Source organism: Pteropus alecto, unplaced genomic scaffold (genome assembly GCF_000325575.1).
Source record: "Pteropus alecto unplaced genomic scaffold, ASM32557v1 scaffold78, whole genome shotgun sequence".
NCBI classification, from domain to species: domain Eukaryota; kingdom Metazoa; phylum Chordata; class Mammalia; order Chiroptera; family Pteropodidae; genus Pteropus; species Pteropus alecto.
Window position 1 is genome coordinate 3,294,760 of NW_006443124.1, and position 26,779 is coordinate 3,321,538.

The 26,779-nt window shown below is 38.0% G+C and overlaps 1 protein-coding gene across 1 annotated transcript in view; it reads right to left on the reverse strand.

The window, feature by feature from the left end:
* Positions 1-26,779, reverse strand: part of ARHGAP26 (Rho GTPase activating protein 26) — a 385,346-nt gene that overhangs the window by 224,319 nt on the left and 134,248 nt on the right. Inside the window, exon 11 of the mRNA XM_015597932.2 lies at positions 16,688-16,766. Coding sequence (XP_015453418.1) covers positions 16,688-16,766 — 79 coding nt within the window. The remainder of the gene's footprint in view (positions 1-16,687; positions 16,767-26,779) is intronic.

Sequence of the window (26,779 nt, forward strand, 5' to 3'; positions counted from 1 at the left end):
TTTGTATATTTATGTTTTTAAAATATTTATACATTTTCATATATTTATATTTTTATAGATATACAAGATTTCTCTATTCCCCCACCCCAACCCCCTCCTGCACTAAAGAACCTCTGCTTACAGCCAACCTGAAATGTCTATAGGGAACATGAAAGGCCACCTCCAGGCAAACACTAAAACAGATTTAAGTACATCTGATTTAGACAATAGAAAAAAGACACAAAATATAAACACACCCATGAGAGAAAGCTCCCCAATCAGAGGACTCTCTCACAGCCAAATGCTGGCAGCAAAGATGGGGTATGCCACCTCTAAAACAAAAGAAATTAATCTGCTCTAGGAAGTTGAATAGTGGCCCATAAAAAAATACAGTAGGTCCCTACTTAACACTGACAACAAGTTCTGCAACTTTAAGTGAAACAATGTGTCATGAAACTGCTTTTACCATAGGCTAATTGATATAAACAAGAGTTAAGTTCCAACAGCATCTCATCAATGTTCAAAAAAATTATGTTGAACAAAATGGAATTATTTGAGGACCTGCTGCATGTTTACACCCTCAGAACCTGTGAATGTGACCTTATTTGGAAAAAGGGTCTTTGCATATGTAATTAAGAAAACAACATCCTGGATTATACAGTGGGTCCTAAATCCCATGACAAATGTCCTTAAAAGAGACAGAAAAGAAGACATGGAGGAGAAGGCCATGTGAAATAGGCAGTAATTGGAATGATGTAGCCATAAGCCAATGCCTGGAGCCCCCAGAAGCTGCAAAAGGCAAGGAAGGATTCTCCTTCGAGCATGTGGAGGATGCACAGCCCTGCTGACACCTTGATATAAAACTTCTGGCTCCAGAACTGTGACAAAATAAATTTCTATTACTGTAAGTCACCTAATTTGTGGTAATTTGTTTCAGCAGTCTGAGGAAACCATACCTTCAATTCATGCATTCCTCTTGTGAAATGTTCATCCCTAGTCCAACAGATGTAGAGCACCATGAGGACTCCCTAAGGTGGAACACTCGACTACTCCAAGTGGTCAGGTCTTGACTGGTTGTTTAGTCAGAAGATTTGAATTCACATCTTGCAGCTGGAAGAACCCTCTTAAGACTGATAAAATCCTACAGAATGACACACCTACCACTCTGACAAGTCCCTTTATTTTTCTGATGAGGTAATCAAGCCCCGAAAGTTAGCTAACTTGACCAAAGTCCACCGAATAGGTTAGATCCCAGCTCAAACCCCAATTTGGTCCTCCTTCTGCTACTCCAAGTGATATACAGAAGTACTAGGAACCACATGTGGGGACAGAGTTAGTGTCTCCCCTATTCTCATTTTGCATTACTAGCCTTCTCCAAAGGTCTTCCAAAGACATGGCCATTTTGAGAGAAAGTCAAGTTTATACTTCTGAAATATCTACCACCCTAGGAATTACTTCATAAGAAAGTTACCACAGGAATCACTTGGTCTTAGTGCAAGACAGGCTCTCTTAATGACACTATCCTTACACAGCACCCAACCCATATTCCTGAACCAATGTTTCTGATCTTCATGTAACTCATGCAGCCATCTCTGTGGCCTATACGTATTTGAGAGAGGGTCTTCTCTAATCTAAATAGGTATTTGGGATGAATTTAACTAAAATAAGTGCAGATTTATAGACTTTAAAACCATGAATTTACTTTCTTGGTCAATGACTCAGATTGGGTGTCAATGCCAGAAACACAGCATTTTGATAGCAATAAGAGAACCAAACAAAAAATAACATGAAGGGAAAAAAAAGATAACATTAAGGATTTCTTGTGTGTATACACTGGGAATAGAAACTGAAAAAAAAAAACTGAATTGTTTAGGAAAGAAAATGCAGTATTGATTCTACTTTTCTTGCTAGCAAACCTTTTAAAGCTATCCAAAAAAAAAAAAAGTGTAAAAAAAAAAAGTCACATGACTAGTCTGTGTTTAATTGTTAATTGTGGCAGTCAAAAAAAAAAGAAAACACAAGCATCAACCAAAATGAGATAAATATCATTGGTATCAATCCAACATGGAAGCTCAGTGGTGAGACTGAACACAACTCCCAAATGCCTGTTCCCTCTCTCCCTTGCCTCTAGTCCTCTGCTTGTCACTCACTACTCCCTTACTCCTCTCCTCTCCTACTCTTACTCCTCTCCTTCATTCTCCTCTCCTTTTTCTATCCAAAGTCTATCTCATCTGTAAAAGAAATTAGGTTGTATTTACCTCCAGGCAAACTCAAAATGCAGGCAGACAGCTGACAAATACACTTAGCAGTGAAGGCTTCCACATCCCTCTTCAACTCAAAAGTGGGCCCAGAAAAAAAACAGTGTTCCAAGACTGCACTGTGTATTAAGAACAGAGAGCCCTCCCCAAATATTTATTCTCATGAAACAACCAGGTCCACATAAAATGACAGTGGCAGTGAGCCACAGCGCCCTTTGACAAACTAATAAATGCTATGGGCTTTTCTCCTTAGCACAGCCATATACAAAACATCTTGTATGGCACTTTAGAGGGTTCCGATATTACCCTCCCCAAGTCCATCCTTGGATTGCAGAGTACGAAGCCCTTGTTCACCAAATCAGTGGATCTTATTCAAGCCCTCCCCCTGCTCCGTGTACCTCAGATTTGCCCTTTGTGTCTAACTCCTTCCTCTGCTTGCATTAGTCTTCCTCTGGCTGTGATGAGTACACAAACCAAGCCAATGACATGGTGGTTGTAGTTAGAATAATCTATTGAACAGTGTTAAACCCACTAAGAATACTGATTGATATACCAACCTACTCAAAGAAATAGCCCACATTTCAGGTAAAATTGATTTTAACCTCCAAAAACTGATTCTGATGGGATAGTTTTAGCTCCAACCACAGAATAGCAGATGCACAATACAAATTAGGATTATATTTAAGGATAAAGAAATGATAGTGGCGATAATTAAGGCTTACTGGAACTCCTGAGAGTGATACAACTCTGGTCCTGAGTCTATTTATAGAAATAAACATATTAATCACTTGGCCTCTGATCCCTCTGCAACAAAGACTGGAAAGTAGTATACCCTAAAAAGCCCCATAATCCCATCTGCCAAGATAACTTCAACTCTCTCTGGAAATTAAACTGTAGGTCATTTCTATGCTTGCTTAATGTAACTATATTGACATAAAGTTAACAAAACTGGCCTGACAATTTCATGTTCCTCCAATTTTCAGTCCTAAGTTTATTTATTTTTTTTTAGTATTCCTATTTTTGCTTTTTTGCTTTCTATTCTCTTCTAAGCTCTGCTACTCCGCAAAATATATTATACTTAGGTTTTTCTGAATTATTTTAGTTCCACTGACTATAACTAGCACAAAAGACAGTCACCATAGAGTCGGGATAGATTTTGCAAGTCTCTAGATAATGATGTAATATGCATGTAAGCATATATAAAATCTAAAGTCTCTGGAATTCACTGTCTGTTGGATAGCTAATCTTTGCAGAACTGATGTGAAACAATGGGGTGTCTCTTTGAGTCTCATAAGCACTATTACTTTCCCCATTTTACAGCTGGACAAACAGGCTCAGAGAAGGTAGGTAAATTGCTCAAAGCTGTACAGCAGAATCAGGATTCAAACTTGGATTGGCTGACCCCAAAGCCCTTTTACTATCACTAACAGAGTAAACTAAGACAAAAGGGATCCTCTTACATACACAGTAAAACCCATTTAAAAATATAACTAATGACTATTGCCAACTTCTCTATCGTACTTCATCATTGCAGGGGTAAGGATGTGTGTGTGTGCACGTGCATCCATGTGTATATATACACACACTTTTTCTTAGGGTATATATTTTTTTAAGTCTAAAAAAAAGGCTAAAGTAAAGAAATAGTCTCAGGAACTGAAAGTTTAAGATCAGTCCTTACCTAGCAACTCAGCTCCTTCGGCGTGGCCACAAGGACGCTGGTGGTCACAGCTGCTCTCACGACACGGCAACCTGACCACCAGGAACCAGAGCTCTGAGCGTAACTATGCATTTTTCATAATTTCAAGGAAGCCAGTAGATAGCAAGAAATTATAATATATATATAACATATACATACAAGTACATTTATGTGCTATTATATATGCATAGACACGTATGCATCCTAAGTTTACTGTTGGCACTACATAGAGTATTCAACAATTGAAAGATGATAAACTTCTCAACCAAGGCCAGATCCTTAGTTTCTAGTAAGCCTTCTAACCTGAGACTTTCTCTGGTGTAGCATACTGGTTTCTGCCCTACACCAACAATCACCAAGAAATGGAAAAGGAATCCTGAGCAGCGTAAAACTAAATATAGTAAGTTCAAAGCCTATAGCTAAAAAGAGAAACACACCCCTGGGTATTCTTTTTTTTTTATTCATTCATTCATTCAAAAAATACTGACTGAACATGAATTCTCAATCAATACACTGGGGCTGTAGTAGGTGCTAGGAATATAGTAAAGAATTGAAAGTCAAGATCCTTGCCTTCATGAATTCCTATTTAGAGTGCCCCAATATTACTGAACCCAAGACATTCAACAAATGAATTCAACTGTAGATTACATAACAGAACCCAAATCAAGTCACTGTCTCAAAGTTAATTCAATGAGAGATAAGTGCTTATTATGTTTCACAACACTCTACTAAGCACCTCAGGTAGATAATATTAAAGGCACAAAAGATATGATTAATCCCTGCCCTCGGTAAGTCGATATCTTCTTGGGATGACAACACACAGACTTATGAATTAGATGGAGAAATTGCCAGAGCAAAGAATCATTATCTATTCAGACGTCCGGCATAGCCAATGACTACTAAGAGAAAGATAGCATTCATTTCCACAAAGTAATTCCAAGAGAGAAAGTTAAAAATCACTCCAATATATTTAAACACTATGTACCCCCTCCCCCCAAAATAAAAAAATCCATGTTGGTCTATTCCAAGCATGTTGATGATTTCCCTTGTCTGGCTGAAGTAAAGCTCTTTTTATATTTATGGGATAAACAAAACTAATTAGTAATGGCTTATTATAAGAAGGCATATTTCTAACCTGAGAAATCTTAGCCCAGTTTCTGGTTCCCCTCACCCATTCTCTTTTTTGCTTTTAAAAATAAAGAGGTAAATATGGGGGGAATCTTGCTTTTCTGGGCATTGGGTCAAGACCACACAGCACGCAGGACCAATGGCAGCTGGCTGGGGGCTGGCCAGGGCCCCAGCTCCTTTTGCTCAGCCTTTGGCTGTAACTATTAGACCGCATGTCTGCACTATTTTCCAGATGACCAAAAGGGAAGATTTTGAAAACCATACTAGAAAGTGGCTTTGCTTTTAGGATGTGTTTACTTGTTCTGTTGTTTTCTTCCAGGGTCATGGGCAGAGTTTTCGGGAACACACCTAAAAAGAATGAGGTCACACTGGCATCAAGAGCCATGCTTGAGATCAATTCAGCGAACCCAGAGATAATTTTTCAAAAGTGCTTATCTTGTTCCACACCTCACCACAAAGCAAACAACCTAATTCATAGACTTCCTAATATTCAAAATGCTTCCAGTTCCTTCTGTCAACATATTTTTTTAAATGTCATCCTTGATTTGATCACTAACAAATATGACCACGCTCCGGCTTTTATGGTGTAAGAGAAAGCTGCATAAATGAACATATAGGCCAGTTCAATAATTCCATCAAATGAACAAAGTCACTCTGAAAAGATCTTTCTTTTATTAGCTTCTTTTCTCACAGGGGAAAAAAAATTGAAACTAATCCAACCATAATCTCTGCTCCCATGAATCACTACCATAATATCTGAGAGAGGGCCAACAGTAATTGGTGCTGCTGCTAGAGGTCGGAGGTCATGCTACAGAATGCCTATTAAGATCATATTAAAATATATGGTGACAGAAGGAAATTTAACTTTGGGTGGTGAACACACAATGCAATATACATATGGTGTATTATTGAATTGTATACTTGACACCTATATAATTTTATTAACTAATGTCATCTTAATAAATTTAATTCAAAAAATCATTTTAGGGGCTTCAAATGTCGTTAAGCCAACAACTATAATATCGATAACAAACATAGTAAATTGGGCAAGGAAGAATATATGATGTGCAGAGATAGGGTAGAAGACAAAATGTCCAAAAGAAATAGATGTATTATAAGAAAATCTATAAACATGACATTGAATATATATCAGAGAGCCTCTGAAAGAAGACAAACATATGTGCTGTGATTGTGGGAAGGTATGCATTATTATCTAGGTAGAAAGAGGATATTGACAACAGTCCCTACATACATCCCAAGATGGGAACAGAGATAGGATGCTGTCCTGATGGCAAATCTGAACTATCTGGATATCTACTGACAGTAATGTTCCTTTAATAAGCCAACCCTGTAAACTGTACCAGGTTAAATTAAACTAAGGAGATGTGGCAACAAAATGCAATGTGTGATCCTGAATGAGATTCTGGAACAGAAAAAAATATATTGGTGGTTCAACAGGCAAAATTTGAGATCTGTAAGGTAGATAACAATACTGTATCAATGTTAATTTCCTGGTTTAATAATTCTACTGTAGTTATACGAGATGCTGATATTTGGGGTGTATGCATGAAGGGTATTCTGGAATTCTTATATTTTTATAAGATTTTTAAAAATCTTGTATGATTTCAAAATGAAAAGTTAAAAAATAATACACACACAACAGAGCATTTGATAAATTCTTGACTTATAAAGATGTAATCTTCCAGATGGAGGAAACAAAATAGGGAACTCATAATTTGGCCTTAAGGAACAACTAACTGACAGCAGAAATCTTCAGAGTTACGGTCTCGATCATGCCAATTTCTTCAAAGGTTCGACAGTAGTTAACCTAGGCCATGAAACCAGAAAGAACTTCCAGAAAATATGAAATTGTGTGTAGATTTAACAAAATAAGGCAGAAGCAGAACAATGATTGCCCTCTAGAATAAGTAGAAAGAGTGGCAGGCACCTTTTATCTCTGCTCTGAGATGGAACCACAGGTAGAAGGCTAAAAGGAACGCACATGTCAGTCAGGTGGAGGGGGATAACCAGCACAGGGTTAAGAGCTCTTGCAGCTGCTAGAAACTGCAGTTCCTGTGGCTCCGTGAGAAGTGAGGGGATATTGTTTATTTGAGTGTTAGAAGGACCTTAGTAGTACCTAGGGACATTCAACAGGTTGCTGACTATTGTTAAAGAAGAGAGGCATAGAGGATCCTCAGGTTCCCATTCAGATCATGCAGCCTAGTGAACCAGGATAGCGACAGCTCAGCCAAGGGAGAAGGAGGTCCCTTTGTTAATCACCACTCCACACCTGAAAGCAGGAGTGGATGGCTAGAAAATAAGATGCCAGCAGGGATTAAGTGAAAAAGTCATATAAGCTGAAAAAAGAACACTGGAAAACGTTATTTCTACCTTGGGCATTAGAAAGCAGAACTGATGGAATGGGGGTTGGGGACTGGATGAAGGGATTCAGAAGTACAGATGGGCAGTTACAAAATAGTCACGGAGATGTAAAGCACAGCATAGGGAATGTAGTCAATAATATTATAATAACTATGTATGGTACCAGGTGGGTACTAGATTTATCAAGGGGAATCACTTCATAAGTAATATAAATATCTAACCACTATTTTGTACACCTGAAACTAATCTGATATTGAATGCTAACTGTCATTGAAAAATATTTTTAAAAAGAAAGCAGAACTGAGAAAAATGATGGTGTAATCCCAAGGAGAGAAATTTGAAAAAGGAATAATAATAATAATGCTATATATAGCATGAATCATATCTGACATCATTCTAAGTACTTTACATACATTACTATATAAAAAAGGAGAAATACAGATGGTTGAGAAACATGAGAAAAGATTTTCAGTCTCATTAGTAATTTGAGAAATGCAAATGAAAACAAGATAAAATTTTCCACCATCAGATTGAAACACACACATACATACACACACACACACACACACACACACACACAAGCACACGCACACAGAGACACACATGCAAACTCATAATATGCAGTCAATGCAAAGGTCCGGAGAAAACTGGCACCCTCATAAGTAATTAGAGGAACTATAATTTGGTACATTTTTTGTGGAGAGAGTAATTTGTTAATATCTATTAAAATATTAAATGCGCATACCATTCAACATGCAATTCCAGTTGGTATGTATCCTAAATATATGCTCAAATAAGTAGGCAGTAAAGTACATACAAAGATTTTCATTACATCACTGTTTGTAATGATGAAATGAAGACCTGAAGACAACATAAAAGTCAAAGACTGAAGGTTTAGTAATCTATAGTAAGGCTATACTATGTCAAAAGTTCTACAAAACAGAACTTATTTCTGGATGTGCATGTATAGGAATAACAACACAGAAAATTCTGGAGAGATACAGACTACACATTCAACTCTAGAGAGAGACTTCTCTCTTCCATTATGGTCAGGAATCAAAGGTTCCACAACCAAAGTATGATAATACTATTATAACTAATATCAATGACAAAGAAAGAAGGAGAAATATCTAAAAGAATAAACATGACACACAGGAAACTCCCTTATGATTTTTATTTAATAACAAAATTAACACACACTCACTGCAAAATACTCAAACAGTTCAAAAACGAGAGGTTCAAAGTCCCTCTCAAGACCAAGCCTACTCTCAAAGGTTAAGCTAAAATAATAAAGACAAAAGTAATGATGGAAGATTAAAGGAGGGCAATGTAATCAAAATGAAAACACGTGAGGCTCAAGCCTATAAAAGAGTGGTGTCGAGATGAAGTCAACAGTGATCTGAGAATTGCAGAAAATGCTGAAGACAAACAAAAGGGCTTTTATGTTATATTTAGACCAAAAAAGTGAACAAAAAAGTAAGAATATTAAACAGTGGATCTGTGAAGATCTGTAAAGGTAGGTGGTGCCAGGAAACAGCCTAAGTGAAAAACAAGTCATGACAAACCAACCATACTTTAATTGTCCTTGGGTCATTCATCTGATTATTTGATAAGTATATACTGAACACCTACTCTGTGCCAGACATTGCATAAAAGATACAAAAAAGGTGACAATGTCTTGCCTTCTTGAAGATGATAATCCAGCAGGGGGACACATGTTAATCAAATAATCACACTAATCAATGTACAATTATAGGCTGAAACAAGGGCTTGAAAATCAAGAAGTAAGTCTCTCAAAACATCTTTGCAAAGAAATGGAGAAATGGAGTCCACAGACAGACTATAGGGGTCCATGAACTTGGATGGTAGTCAGAAAAAAACAAATAAAACCTTTCTTTACATTAGCCTCTAACTTAAATTTAGCATTTCCTTCAAATATAAACATGGGCACCAAATCACAGTAGTATCAAGGGTATCTGCGACTTGTCACCAATAGAAATCACAGATATTTCCACAGAACATTACCGTTGCTACAGGTCATGGCATTCACAAGAGTTATTAGACCTGCCTTTATATCTTGTTATTGAATGTGATAATAAAGAAGCATATATTTATTATATTACAAATGACTTTAATATATTGATATTAAATGATATTTTTCCTTTGTAAACCATGTATTTTATTTTATGCATTATTCTGAGAAAGGATCTAAAGGCTTTACTTGATTCTCTGGCACAAAATATTAAGGATCATTCAGTTAAATACTGGTTCAAGTAGGTACATATGTATCTAAACGAACTATAAAATCAAGGAATTCAAATAACTTCAAATCTACCCACACAGTCTCAGGTAATAGAAGCAACCTAATTTTCTAAGAAAAACAACTTGTTATCCTCAACTCTTCCCTTTAGTTTAGACTCCAGTCATTCAACAAATATCTACTGAGTGCTTACTCTGTGCCAGCCACTGTGCTAGGCAATGGGGAAACAGCAGCAAACAAATGAAATTTCTAGTAATGTGGCCTGTTCTCATCTTGGTATCCTTGATGTCCATCAAAGTGATTGGAAGACAACCTATATATGTTTGCTAGATGCTGAAAGAACAATGTCTAAACCTGTGTAAGTGTCACTAGCATGTTATTAAATCAAAACATTCAAGCAAAAATCTTCTAGCTATCAAAATTTCCATTTCTTAGAAAAATTTCACCAACTCTCCAACATAAAACAATTTCACCTGACCTCTTTCTCCTGTCTCCTACCTTATAGCTCAGGTTGCTCAATTAAATAGTCTCTGATTTTCATAAGAAATTGTCCTTCTGAAGGACATCTAACTAAAGGGAACAAGGACAGAAGTGAATATTATTAAATTTCTTTTAAGACTTGAAAATATGGGTGATATAATTTTTTATGAATTATGCCTATATAAAAACACTCACGTGGCTCAAAGATGAAGCTTGCAACCAGCTTCTGGACCCAGTAAGAAAGAAAGAAGTACAAAAAAATAATAGAGTTAAAATCCAATTTCCCAGCAACTTGGGACTGACTAGGGGCTGGAATGGGAGTTGGGGAAATGGAAAGCAAATTGGGGACCTCACTTTCAGACTTTTCATCAGTTCACACTATGTTATATTACAAAGAGAGCTTTCACAAAATGGGCAGAACTATCATTCCAAACATCATTCCACTCATAACGGAGGAAGGCCTGCATTAACACACAAGAACTTAGCAATTTCACCCTACACCTTCTTAACCATCCATATGCCTTCGATCACTTATTTTACCAAGAAAAGAAAATGAAAGAATGAATGGTAGAGTGCTGAGCTTAGCATACAGCTGGGATTATGAATTGTCAGGCCTGGGCTGTGTGGCAGCAAAGGAGGCTAAAGATGATTTCCTGTTCCTCCATTCATAGCCTGGAAGTTTGGACTGAGTGCTAAACGAAGTCACATTTCCATACTCATGAAAGCAGTCCCTGCCCTGCATTCTGGTGAGCTTGAGCAAGGTAACTTTAAATAAACTCTGTGCTCAAATGAGCCAAGTAATTTAGCAATTAAGCTAGAAAACAAAATCCAAGTATCCCAACATCTGCCTCTCCTCTCCAAAAAGACAAAGATCTAACTTTTAATGATCATTTCCCTATATACAATCCTTGTGTTAAACACGATACGTATATGTTGATCCTTACCTAACAATCTTACATGAAGGTACTATTATCTCCATTTTGCCGGGAAAGAAACATGCTCTAAGAGACTAGGTCATTTCTCAGTGTTTGAGAGCTATTATTGGTAAGTAAAGATTTAAACTCAAGCTGCCTGAGCCCACATTTTTAACCACCATGACATTCTGCTTCTGATCCTAGAAACTCATCTTAACAGCAACCAATCTTACTTTTTCCTTTAAATAAGAGCTTGCTCTTTCAGACATCAGGTGTAAGGCATAAAATGCAATGTAATTTGCCCATTATTCTGAGTTTTTGAAGAACTTGGAGGCTAGAGCTTGGGCATAGTAAAGAAAGGTGAGCAAAGGGCACACTTTGTCCAGTCTCAAAGTCTACAAGGACTAAAATAGATCATTTCTTTAAAATGGAGGTAGGAAGAAAGAAGTTACACTGTCTGTCCTCTTACTAGATGTGGTTTTTCCTCAGATTCCTCCTCTTTTCGCTTCTTCCACTGCAGTAACCACAACCGAGAAGCTCCATTTAAAAGTAAGGGGAGGTACCATTCAACTGTGGCTTACTGATTATTCAGCAGTATGTATATTGTAGTAAAAATACCACAGAGCTAGAAGCTAGGAGACCTGGATTATCTACCCCAAATCAATCTGACTGACTTTTTTATATAGCATTCCCTCTTATATAAATAAGGGTATGATACTGGCCTAGGTATGTGCTTCTTTCTGCTCCACGGCTAAGGAGGTTGAGCCATATGAAATCACCAGTGACTGGCCATTTTTGACCTACGAAGGTAGCAACTTCATAGTTTCAAATTAATATATGGATTTTCACACAATCTTTGATGCTACACCACCTGTTTCTTATCTTCCTAATTTAATTCCACATCGTTCTGGTATCTGCCAAACTTCTACCCTTCTCACTGTCAAAAGAGTTTTCAAGAACTGGCCTAAAGTGGAGAAATATTTTACTAAAGAATCCTTGAGAAGTGATGAAGGACTAATACCTCTAAAATAATGAAGTAATAGCAGCAGTTATAGACAGACACCATTAAACACAGCTAAGAACTAACTATATGAGAACAAAGTTTAAAGAGGCTGATCCAAGTTCTCAGGCTCCAAGTTACCCTATTAGTATCACTGACTTGGTGAGTCATCTTTCCATAGTAGAGAGAGAATAATAAATACTCCAGGTTGGGTGTGTATGAGTTGGCAATGATGGTAGGTTGATAGTGATTCTAATCTGCTTGCTTTTAGCAAACATGCTTAATAGCAACATGCAAAGAGAAAAGGAAAGATAACTTTAGTTATTAAGAACTGACAAAAGAAAATCTGCTGTCTCTAAAATTCTCTTAGCTATAGTATTTATGCACCTTGAACTAAGATTTCCATGTCAATTTAATATGGAAAGTTGTCTATTCCCAAGCCTTAGACAATGGCCACAGAAGATTAAAACAAAAACTTACATAGCTGCAGTGGTGATTCTACAGCTTGTCAATCCAGATTTAATAGAATGTGAAGAAAATATAGCAGAATTATTTCAAAACTTTATCTGACTAGGTAGCTTGTTGAGTTTTTGTAAATAGTTATAGACTCACATCTCTATGCTTTTATTTTCTTGCCCTATTGCATTGGCTAGGACTTCCAGAACTATGAGAAATAAGAGTCCTAAAAGCTTCCTTGTCTTGTTCCTATTCTGAGGGAAAAGCATTAATCTTTCTCCATTAAGTATGACTTTCATGGTAAACTTGCATAGTTTTCAATCTTGGCCAAGTAACAAAGAGCAAGCTCTTTAAATATAAAGTTTAATGGAATATCAATATCAGAGCTGAGAGAAACTGTATCATTTTTGCCCACCTAGTGTTTACCACCCTCTTCCTCATATGGCAATGTTTTGATTTTCCCTCAGGAGAAGACAACCTTCCCTACCACATATGCAGTTCTAGTGCAGTGGGTAAGTCAGGTCTGATCAGTTCATCTATCCCATCCTCTGCTGGTCCAAGTATTTAATCCAATGGAATCCAAATATGAGACTTCTTTGGAATTATTACATAGAGCTCTCTTTCCACTAAACTTATAAATCAGAGGTAACAAACTATGGCCCATGACTGAAATCTGGCTTTCTACCTGTTTTTGTAAATAAAATTTTACTGAACCACAAGCACACCCATTCATTTGTCCATGGCTGCTTTTGAGTTACAACAGCAAAGCTAAGTAGCTACAAAAGCCTAAAATATTTACTATCTGGCCCTTACAGGAAAACTTTCCTGATCCTGTTCTTGATAATAAGATATAAGCCCTGGAACATTTAGGAAACATATCACCACTACACAGGAAAAAACCTGTTGTAAATGAAGCCAACACAAAAGAAGAAACTAACTCCAAATATTATGGAAGTTTGAGGATTTGGATGGGCCAGAACTGCTATACCCCATATTATCCAGTTATATAAGCCAATTAATCCAGTTTTTTTCCCAGACAAGTTTGAATTGGGTTCTATCACTTGAATTCAGAATCGAAACACAGATAACATCCATAATGCTTATTGTAGGAACACAGCTCCAATTTCTTCCTTCATTATCTGTACATCAATACCATCAAGAAATTCTACATTTCTCCAGACTAGAATGTCTCTGAGTGCTAAAAACTATATTTTATGTAACAGATAGCTAAAACATCGTAAAATCAACTGATTTGGGGTTCACTGCGGTGTTTTTTTTAACCAAACATCCTGAGGCATTATTGCATAGTGAAAAAACAAAAAGGATGGAAACTAAAATTACACCCCAAAAAAACCCAACATTGAGTAATCAATCACAGATCAATTGGGGTATAAGTATAAAAACGAAAATAGGTATCACCACTAACATCTCCCTGAAACAAGAGAAATACTCTAAAAACAGCAGAAAAAAAGATGTCTGCTCCCTTACCAATGCCAAAATTCCCAAGGGGACAGATTTAACTAATTAGGGAGATGGTAATTAAAACTGGAGCTGCTAATTGTCTACTGGGTATATATTACCAGTAATGTTCCCTACAGGCTCTCGGCAATGGGAGACAAAATTAAGCCCAATATTTCTGCCAATTACACAACCATCATTTGTCTGTATTTATCTCTCTCTTTAGGAAACTAGAAAGCCCATTGAGGTGTGGTTTTTCAATGCAAGCTAGATGCGCCTATGAGAAAATAATTTTATATTATGTTTAGAAACAGAATTATTTTGTATGTAAACTTGTTTTAATATGTATATTCTGGAGCAAGGAGATGTTTCTTTCAACAGCATCCTTTCCATATGTAGAGGCCAGATGTTAATCTATGAGAAAACTGAAGTGGTTAGTAAGAAGACCAATTTTATACAGACAGAGAATATCAAGTGGTGAAAAAGAGGAAGAAAGAGATGCTTAAAATGGAATTGGTGAAGCAATTTTATAACTTCAGCTTATTAGAAAAACAAAAAACAAAAAAACCCCAATAAACAAAACCTACCAATTGTAGTGGGTTTTTTATCCATACCAAGAAGAGTATGACCAGAGAGAGGATTTTTCTTCCTGGGCATTTCCTCCCCTATGAATTGAAGAATTACTCAACAGAATCAAATAAAGTATTGTAAAAATGAACTGAGGATTCTTAGAAGGGAATTTGATATTTTATCTCTATTAAAGTTGAAAATCAAATATGTCTAGGGCTAGAAATGGGTTCAAATTATAGCTTTGCCACTGTGGTGGATACTGTGAACCACCCCACAGTATTCTTTCTCTTCTTTCCTGAAGCAATAAGATGCCCCGGGTACTGGCTGGGCCAAAGGCTGCCTATACACAACCTAGATTTTCCATCCTCCTTTGCAGACAGATATGGCCATATAATTATGTTTGGGCCAGTGGAAATGATGAGCGCACGTTCTGGGTCCTGGGTGTTTTCATCTCCATTATCTGGCTGGAAAACGACAATGACTGGAACAACCTGGGAAGACACAGGCTGAGGATGGTACCTCGCACGAACTGCTTACTTCTGGGCTCTGAGGGTGAAATGAACTTCTATCTTATTTAAGCCACTGTACTTTGAAGTCTCTTTGTTATAGCAATCCAGCCTGTACCCTATTGATATATGCTACTTACTATCTGTGCAACTTGGGGCAAGTTATTTAACCTCTCTAAGCCCTTGGTTTCCTCATCTGTGAAATAGAATCACAACATTTATTTTATAAGGTACTAAGAGGAATAAATGTTTTAAGAGGTGTAATGTGCCAAATCTGTGCCTTACACACACAGAAAAAACTGCTCAACTAACGGTAGATGATAACAGCAAAGATGAAGAAGAACTTGGGAAGCTGCTTTCAAAGGCCTCTGACATCAAGCAGCTATTATATCCACAAAGCCCCAAAGGTAGAAATGTGTATCTGCTTTTGAGAGAGTTTCTACCAGTAACAACACATTCAGGGAAAATCAGAGGTATCTTATATAGCCCAGGAGATGAATTCAGATTAAACAATGTTTAATTAGAGTTTAGGTGCCAAAATCTTTAACTAGTTCTTTAATTTGTGTTCTATATTATTAAATATCATACAAACACTGTTTATGCTTAGTTGATTGAACTGAGTTCCACATTTGTAAACAAAATAGCTGAGTAAAAAAGTACATTAATCAATACAAATCACCTAAACAGGGTAGGCTGACAAAAAGACACACAAATGAATTGGAATCATCTACACTGGACACCCAGCTTGACGCAAAGAATTCTACAGTTAATGGAGGCCATGGCCTAATGTCCCTTTACACATTTCCCCCTCTGATAGTCCCTTTTGCAAGTGATAATTATTGACCCTCTGCCACTGTGGATTCTTTTTATCTCTTACTGGTGAGACATGGTTAGATTGTTCTCTTAGGATTTCTGTAACCTTGAGATTTGTTAAACACTGGAGTGGATACTCTTGGCACCGAGATAAGACAACTACTCTGACTCTTGGGTCTTCTGCAGGGCTAAGTAGGTTTTACGAGTCACAAGATACAAAACAATCACAAGATTACATCACCCAGTGGAGACCAGCATCTCTGAAATGGGAGCATGGATCACATTACCAGCTTAACCCCTTCCACTGACCCTGATAATCGCACAGCATATAATGGGATGTGGGCTACTATAGTAAGGGGAGGCTGAACCAGAAGGCCGTGAGAAAAGATACCACATAATATGAATACACTTTTATGATCATTTATCCCATTGAAATGGGACTGAGATAATGCTTTGTGGAGGCATCAATAAATATACAGTAAACCAGACTGGACTCCGCCTCCTATAAGAGACTTAGGGGAGCTATAATTGCCTCTGCAAAGGGGAAGTTCTGGTGTAGTATCATGCAGAACCCATGCTTTAGACAAAGAGGCTGAAGCTCAAGGACCGCTCCCACACAGAAGATCAACATCTACAAATATCAGCCCAAGAATAAAAAAAAAACTCCCTCTGCTACACTGATCTCGAGACCCCAAGCTTTGGAGCACCAGCAACGATCACCACACCCAGGAAGCAACGGACAACTCAGGACTTTTATTCTTGCTCTACTTCCCAGAATTGCACTTACAGGTTCCCGGCCATCCATGGCTTCCATCCAGAGCCTCCGGTCCTCTTCTGACAGTGCCTGCATGGTGATAACCCCTGGCCTGTGGAGAAAGGAGGACATGCATATGAACCCAGTGACAAAGGTACAGAGATCCTGATGAAGGTGACCCTTAAAGAAACACTCACGCCATAAAATGAGCATCACACTAAGGCTAACAACATAAAGAAAGTATAATACCTTTTGGCTTTTCTGAGCCACCTTCCAATCTCAAAAAGCAAAGCCAGCACCCCAAATCCTTTTAAATAAGCCCATGTGTCCCAGGGAGGTACGAAGAAACAGAATACATGACTCTACTTACAGGTAAGGGATACAGATGAGTAAAGTTTGTTCCTTGAGATCTTATTCATTCTTTTTCTCCAAAATGCTTAACAGAGTGCTTTACTCATAGAAGGAAAGCAATAAATTTGTATTGAAGTGAATGAAATTATTGGACTTGAGATAAAAAGAGGGGGAAATACCAAGCTGGAGGGATCCTGGTCTCCTAATATCTAGTCTAATGCTTCTAAACTGCTTTTGACTTGGAGAAGTTTTATGAAGTTAATCGACTTTGTAATTATGATTAAACGTATAGTATTTTTTAAGTGAATACTTGCCATGTCAGGTGCTAAGTTGTTTAAATGCATGCATTAGCTCTTTCAGCTTCATTGAAATTGGCTTGCTCTTTCAAACTAAACTCAATCCCTCCAGAAAGAATGCATATAATATCAAGTGGTATTTGTTGAGTTCCCATTACAGATGGCTCTCCATGAGAAGAGACTTGTGCCATCAAAACTAACCTGGGAGAAATCTGTGCTCATTAAAGCATTTCTCTATTTAGGGGCCACTGACGGACCCCAGAGAGTCCATAAACCACTTTCCTTCTTCTAAATGTATAAGTATTTTTCTGTAGAAACAATTCAAACTATAAGATCAAAGAAGACTGTAACTCAAAAAGTTAAGAATTGCTGATGTAAACCCTCATCTTTAAAATTTGAGAAAGCCTAAAAGGGATGAAGAGATCTCCTATATGGAAAATAAGTTTTACTATCACCTGAGTCCATAGAACTGCTAATGATCACAGAGCAGCATGGTAGTGAAACACACAGGCTGACCATGCCCTGAGCACCGCCAGCCTGGGCCCCACAAGCACTGAAGCCTGTTCATCTGACCCATCTATAATCACTGCTCCTGGCTTATTTCCATAGTTCCAACAAATATGCTAGACCTATTTATGTTGAACATACTTTAAATATCATTTTTGCTTCTTTTCACTGATCATCCCTCAACATTCCCTTAAAAAAAAAAAAGGTTTCACAGATGTAAGCATTTAAGTACAGAAAGGATGACAATTTAACGGGCGCTGGGGGTGAGGGTGTGAATGTGTGAGGTTGTGAATAAGTGTGGTGGGGGGTAGTGGTGAGGGTGAGGGTATAAGTGGGTGGGTGAGAAGGTGTGTTGAGCATAAAAGGCAGATGATGGGACAGACACTCATTCCTAAGAAGGTGGTCATTCCTGTGGAGGCCACATCTGGCACTGACACTATAGCATAAACATGACACAGAAGACACAATAACTTCTCTCTACACCAGCAGCTGCCTGGGCTCTCCCTCCTCTTCTCAGAAACTCTCATTCTCAGATCCAGGTGACCATTTCCCACCATCAGTCCATTCAGTGTGCCAGACCCACTGGTGTCTGCAGAGTGCTGGCAGCCAACACTCCACAAAGATGACCCTGTAGTTTGGGGACATAGTGGATTGTTTCTACCCTTCCACCTTTCAAAGAGCTGAACACAAAGCATTAAGACTTTGAAATTAAAAGTCTACAAAGCTACTGTCCACTGTAGAACCCTGAAGTCTCTGGACATGATCTCTGAGTGTTTCTTAAAGTATTGTGCCTGGACCACAGGCTTCAGAATCAGGCATTCCCTTCAAAAGGAGATTCCCAGCCCAACCCCACTTTACTTTACTGAATCTGAACTTCTGAGCTAGGCCTGGGAACTTGGATTTTAACCAACTATCCTGATGTACAGTTAGGTCTGAGGCTTACCGCCCTAGAGAGCAAAGACTCCCTCCTCTCTACACTGGGGTCAAGTAGTCAACGTGTTTCCAGGTCATTTCTTGCTAGGTGCTCATCATCAAACTGTGAGACCACAATAGTTGCCTAGCATACCAAGTTCGCAGGGACCTCGCAGATGTCACATCAACTTCATGGCACACAGTAAAAAATTTTTACCCAGGGCCACAGAGAGGAAGTTCACACAAACTCAGAGGCTGTGAAGAGTAAGCCACTTGGCCTTAGTAATCAGGAAAGTCAACAGGATTTGTTTTCATTTCAAGAAGAAATATCAAAATACAAGTTATTTTCCACATGTGGTTTTGTTCCCTTTTTGTTTGGGGAGGAGTAGTGGAGAAATGAATAAAGTGGATTTAACATATTCATTTCTAATCCTATCATCCCAAATTCAGATAATTTTCTCTCGGACTTGTGTAGGTACATCTGGATCATAGTGCTTCCTAGGCAGCTAGAAAACAGTCCTTCAGGCTCCAAGTTTCTTTTCCTTCATTACAATTCAAATCACTACTATGTAAATCTCTTATGTGTGGATTTCTTAGAACCAAGGAAAATGAGTCAACTTTATTTTGGAATAAAGCAGCAACTTTCTTTCTACATTTACCCTCCCTATGCCCCTACTAGCCACCGTCCCTCAGAACAAAATAAAAGGAGCAAAATTCTTAACTACACTACACTTGACTACAATGATTCTACTACTGGGTAAGAGAGCTCACTTTCATATGGGGCATCAATTTAGTTCATGTTTGGAATGTATCTGGCTTTTCATAACGAAAGTGGAAAGAGAGAGAAAGAAAGAGAATGCACAAGGTTGGGAGGTGGAATGAGGAAGGGAAAATATAACACAACGAAAGAGAAATGGAATCAGTGATCACAGCTCTGTGGAATTCCAAAAAGAACTGGGATCCTTTCAAACACCATAATAAAATAAGAAGTACAGTAGTAACCCAGCACTATGTGCCAGATGCCCTGCTAAGCACTACATATAAATTAATTCATTTAATCTTCACAATGACATCATGAGGTTGATATACTCTCATGATTCCATTTGGTAGATGAGAAAACTAAGGCTCGAATAGGTTAAGTACCTAGTCCACAGTCACAGAGCCAGGATCTGAACTCAGCAATCTAATGCTTCACTCTTGCACATAAGGCCATGGCAAATGTGAAGGTGCCACAGTCCCCAGAGAGCTAATGTTGACCATCGAAGTCCTCTGCCATCAAAATGGACTAGGTCCTGCTGCCAGTACTTCAGTGAGCTGAACAGAATCAAACAAGATCAAATGATAGAGGACTCTATAAAATACAAAGTGCTTCATAAACATGAGGGCTCAGGACAGCACTCTAGGTCAATCAAAAATGAGAATCTAATAGTGTCCAGTTTCACTGTGGCTTACTTTCTATAGCAGTGGCTCTCCACTTTTGTTTCTGCCTCAAAATACCCAAGAGATGAAAAGGCAATGAGTTTAAACACACACACACACACACACACACACACACACACACACACACACACACACACAAGAAGCACTGTTCATAAAGAAAAAATATGGCTAAATGGGACTTCGCCAAAATGAAGAACTTCCATTCATCGAAAGATATCAATAAAAGAGTGAAAAGGCAAACTACAGAACAAGAGAAAATATTTGCAATTTATATCACCAAAGAGACTTGTATCTAAAATGTGTAAAAATGTCAACAAATAAGAAAAAAAATGAACAGCCAAATTAATAAAATGGATAAAAGACTTGAATGGGCACTTCGTAAAAAAACGACAAACAAATGGCCAAAAAGCATAAGAAAAAGGGCCCGATATTGCATCAGGGAAATGCAATGAAAACCAAAACAAAATATAAGAAACACCCTTTCTAATGGAGCACATTCAAGACCACCAAGGCCTGACAAGAATGTAGAGCCACTGGAACTCTCAGACATTCTGCTGGAAGAATAAATTGATAAAACCACTTGGCAATATCTACTAAAACTAAACCTAGCAATGCTAGGTCATCCTATGATGTAGCAATTCTACCTCTAGATATATACCCAAGAGAAATGAGTGTATATGTCCACCAAAAGACATATATAATAAAATAATAAAAACTCAAATATCCATCAATAAAAGAATAAATTATTGTACATTTAAACAATGGAACATCACACAACAATAAAAAAGAACCAACTACTGTTACATGCAACAACACAAATCAATCTCATAGACATAATAATAAGGGAGAAGAAGCTAGACACAAAAGACTACAAATGGTATGTCCATTTATATGATGTTCTAACACTGGCAAAAGTCTTCTACAGTGACAGACATCAGAAGAGTGATTGTCTTGGGTGAGGGGTATGGTCAATGAAGGGAGTATGGGCAAAAGGAAACCTTCTGGGTGACAGAAACTTGACCTAGGTAATTGCACAGGTAAGAGTGTGTGTGTGAAGTCATTAGGATATAGACTTAAGATGACTTGGGCATCTTACTGTGATTACACCTCAATAGAAAAAAATGTTTTTAAATAACTCAGGCTCACATCCTGATTCTAGGGCTTCCTCGCTGTGTAAGCTTAGTAGACAAGTAACTAAACTATATTATTCTCCTTGAAAATGCAGATAATAAGTATACCGCCCTCCTGGGGTTATTATGAATGTTAAATAAGAGATGTGTATGGCATTTCAAAGTGTCAGACATACAGCTGATACTCCCCAAATTAGTTATCACAGGGGCAAATGGGGCAGAAAGAAGGGAGGAAGACAGGATAGCAAGTGTGGGGTAGGATCAAAATTATGGGGGAAAAGGGTAGGTATGTATAGTTTACAAAGAAAAAGAAATGAGCACAGGTACTTCTGATGAATGTGACTACACCCCTAAAAAGCTCACACAGAGCACTGAAAATCACACCCCTACCACAAAGCAAGCCAGGTTAAGGCTGAAGTGACACATAGGCTCTGACATCATGACCATTTCCTTTTACCTCCTGACTGAGCATCAAAGTGGGCTACTTCCTCCTTTTGGAATTAATGCCTGATAATGACAAAGAAAGGGTCTTCAGCAAATTCTAGAAAATCTAGCAAGGAGCTCCCTCTACCCACCAGATGAAAGATGGAACAAATGACTTACAATCCTTTCTAGAGCTTCATCCTAAGATTCCACTTAAAATAAGCACCTCCTTTTCACTCTGAGTAAGTCCTTAGTGCTATATCTGGATCAGCTTGAGAATCATGAACAAGGATCTGCAATTTTCTCTAAGCTGGCACCCCGCCTCTCACACCAGAGGGCGATGCAGAAAATAGTTATTCATCTATCACAGGCAAACTGCTACCCACCACCACATCTCCTCCAACTCTGGCATCCATGAAGAGTCCACAGAAAGCCATACATTGTTTAGCAACACATCCAGGATCTGGGACCACTGATGTCAGCTCAGAGCCTTCTCACTAGCCAAGAGCAAGCAGAATCACAACCAGACCTGATTCTAAGGTTACTTGACAGCTTTCCTCCTCTAATCTTATTCCTGAATCTGAGTCAACAATAGTGATCTCAGTGGCTTGGCAATTTACCCACTTCCTATTGGACAGGGAAATGCTATTGCTAACTCCACCCCACTGAAACAAACACACTCAGAATCCAACAGTACTATTCTTTCTAAATCAACTTCCAAAGATCTAAGCTTTATTCATTCATAAGATTATAAATCTTCTGTTGGCAAGAGTACATTTCTGAGCTTCCATCCATACTACAGGACACTGAAGGGTCAAGTTCAGAGTAAAACGACTGTGGCATCCACAGAAACACACGTTCTCATAGCTTGTGTTTGAAACCTGACTCACTATGTTTATATAGGAAGACAGAGGGAAATGATGAAAGCTTGGAGAATGGGCTGCCATCCACAGATGAAAAGAGCTGTGCAAGTGCCAGGGAGAGGAAGTGGTCCTTTGCTTCTAAAGTGCTCCTGAGAAAACTGATTCCTGACAGGTTCTGGATGGTATAAAGGTTCAAGGTTCAATATATCTTCATTTGCACAAAGATAGGTCCAAAGTCAGGCGAAATAATCTGGAGAATACATCTCTCCCAAGTCCGTCAAAGAGATTACATACTCAAATGTCTTTAGAGACCAGGCGAGCAAGCAAAATGAGTGAAAGTGGGTAAGAAGTTCTTTACTGTCCCGAGGAAAATAGGCTTGGTCTCATTTTCCTTAAAACATGCAGGGCTTTGTTTTTTCATTTGCACCTTTACTTTTTGATAGAGACATAGGAACAAAGGAATATTTCTCCTCTATGGAAGAAACAACATTGTAAGTGCAAGGCAAAGTGAAAGCTGTCACCTGTGATCATGATGGGAAACAACAGGGCATGGTGGCAATTGAGGCAAAGTAAAAAGGCCATGCCCCACCTAAAGGAGGCATCCACCATTCAGCTCTACAAATAGCTGGCACATGGGGAAGCAACATTAGGATTTATAAATTTTTCCAATTTTCAGATATGCCTCAAACACTACTTAAGCCAAACCAAACGTGTCTGTGGACCACCCATTTGCCACTTTTGGCATTCATGTCTGTCTTCCTCTGCTCTCTATCTAAAGATTATCATGGCATGTTATAATGTCATCTCATATACTAGGACCAACAATGATATATGTGTGTCTTATCAATTAACCTCAAAGTCAAACACAGCAGAACACCTCCAGTTCATCAACAAAAGAGAGACATGGGCTACTCTCCCATTTTTCTCAATACTCAGGATCCAGTGCCATCACTGGGGGACAACATTAATCTACTACTTGGAGATAGAAAGTTATGAATCTGTATAAACTATGCAAGCTTTGAAATAATGAACCACTGAAGGTCTTTGTGCATTACAGATCCTCGTGCATGAGAAGAATACATAATATGCCATGAGAACCTGGGTGGGGTATAGGTAAGAGAGAAAGTGAGAGAGGAAATAGAAGTTGCAAACTCACGGCCCACAAACTGTGGCTAAGATTTGTTGAGTATTTATTATGAGTCAAGCACTGTGCTAAGGATTTTACTTGCATTATCATTTATTCCTCATAATAACTTTATGAAGTAGGTACTGTCATTACACCTCTTTAAAAAATCGATATTCGGAAATTAGTTGAACAATGTCACACTGCTAGTAATTGGCAAAGCTTCAACCTGAACTTAGCTGGACTGACTGTAAAAGCAAAGCCCATACCTTAACCACAATGCTGTACTGCCCCCATGTGCATGCAGTATAAGTATATGTCCTGAGATCAGGGACGCCAGCTCCTCAGAAGGAGGGAGAAAGGAAGGGGTGAGAGGAGGCGCTTCTCCGCTATGTCCCTCCTTCTCCTCTGTCTCTCTCTCTCTCTCTCTTACACACACACTCACTGGCTCACTCACTCACACACACACACACACATCCTTAGAAGTTTTTAGACGCAGGCTTCTAATCAATTATTTAGAAAAGATCTGACTCTAATGAATAAATGTGTCATTATGATCTACAGAACTGACCTCTTGGGAGGAAAGGTCCTAAAATAATTAATACCACAGCAATAATAATGACCTATAGAGTAAATATTGCCAATCATATCAGATAATATCCCACATTTTTATTTTAAATGAGATTGAAGTCACAAGACATCGAGAAGCCCAGACAAAGAAATCTTTGGCACATTAAGTTGCATAGTTCTTAAATGTAACAGACAGTGAGTGCCTATTACATGCCAATTATAATGCTATGGGGACATAGGAGTTAGCAAATTTTAACACACTACATCAGGAGAAAACAATATTAATTGCTGGGATAAGTAAGACTCAGGAAGAATGCAAAACTTATCACTATCGTTGAAAACACACTATGAAAAAATATTCTAAGTCAAGAAATCTTCTAGTTCATTGATGAAATTTTTTCCATTATTACTATTCTAGCACATGATGAATCGAAATACGTAGATGGAATTTAATGGTTGAATTCTCTCCTCTCTTCAGATTTACATAATAAAAAAATTTTGATTTAGATTTTTTAAATAATATTTTCTATTTAGAAACTGGCAAATAAACTGGTATACTCAATCAACGAAACTCCAAATTTCACTATGTAGGCTAAAAAAATAGAACCAATTTTGCCTTATTTCTCACAACAGCCCATTAACTACTACATCCCATTCTTACTTAAACTAGAATCAAACAGCGAATACTTTCTAATTAAAAAAAAACTCAGACATGGATTATAGACTAGTGGTTACCAGAGGATTATAGATTAGTAATTATTAGTGGGGTAGGGGAGGAGGGGAGAGGTAGATGGGGTCAAGGGGGTCAAACATAAGGGTGTAGGGGGAGGGCGAAGTGGGTAAAGGAGATCAAATATATGGTGGCTGAAGGAAACTGGACTTTGGGTGGTGAACACAAAATAGAATATACAGATGTCAAAGGATAATGTACACCTGAAAATTATATAATTGTATTAACTGATGTTACCTCATTAAACAATTAAAAAAAAAAAACTCAATGACAAGTTCAAGCTATATGAATTCTAAAGATTTCAAGAACTTCTCAACTAGCTTCTTTTACAGAAAGGCCAAAAAGCAATCCAGAAAGTATGCTATTTCCCCCTGCTCTAGCCCCACCCAAGTTATGGAAGTCAGAGCAGTTATAACACCCTCTGAGGAAGGAAAAAGCCATTTCCTCCCCAAAATGTCAAAGGCATTGAGACAAGTGCTCTAATCCCACCAGCAGGAAGGCAAAATCAAATATTATTTCAAACAAGGGGTGAGAAGGGGAGGAAAGGGGAAGTTTGAAACCAGGAAAAATGGATTCATCTGTTGCAAAAGATAAAGGCGCATCGCACCAAGAGGACAAGTAGGACCGCCTGGTTCTCAGCACAGAAGCAGGACAGCTGAAATCACCCAGCTGTTTCCTTCACCATCCTCAAATAAGCCATCCCCGAAGCAAAGAGCCTGACACTTCAATTCAGAAAGAAAGGTAAAATGTAATGTTTACACAGAGGCTAGATTAACTGTGCACGCTTACTTTTGTAGGAAAGTAGGTATGAAATGATCCATCATAAAAGGGTGGGAGGAAGGAATTTCTAAAGAATGAGTCATTTAGAATACTTTTCCCTTGAAAAGTATTATTTCAATACAGTAATATTCATATGACTATTTCTTCTACAGAAATCTTCTACACACACACACACACGCACGCATGCACACACCACTGACTCCTGTCAATGTATAAAGGGCAGCTTTCAACTGGACCTCTTAGTAGCTACCAACACATACACAAAACTGCCATCTAGAGGCTGAACACTGAAACAAAGTCTGTTATATAAGATGATTTTTTTGGAAAACCCATACAATCTTACTTACACTCACACAATCTCACAAAGACACACAAATATATGCATACTCACACACCACATACCAAACTAGAGGAAATAGTATTATTTAAACTTAAAATTAGTATAGTTTCATTTTGTTATCATAAATAGGAAGGAGGAGCATAAAATGTTACTTTGCACAGGAAATATATATACACACACACATATATATGTGTGTATATATGTATATTAGGTTATAACATACATAGATTAAAAATGGGACCTTCCCTTATCAGCTCTTTATAGGTAACTCAAAAATTCATGATGATATAGGAAAAGGAACATGATCAAGATAGAAAAAACCAGCCCAAAGAAACATCCACCAAAGCTAAGGTTCACCATAAGAACAATGAAGTCCCAGGTAGAGAAAAAAGTGTTCAAAGGTACAACCTTTTCTGACAGAAGACTGTATCAAGGAGAAATATTAACACGTTCCATCTTAAAACAATTCTGTCAGGTAGGTATGATGAGCCCCACCTTAGAGATATGGTTAAACCACCTTCCCAGACTCACACTGCTAGTAAGGGGCAGATCCCAAATTCAAACTTAGTGCCGCCTCAATCTTTTATCTGCATCATGCAGCCTGCTATAAAAACGTACTTGAAATAAAAATGCTGACATATTAGAGTGTTTGGACAGATT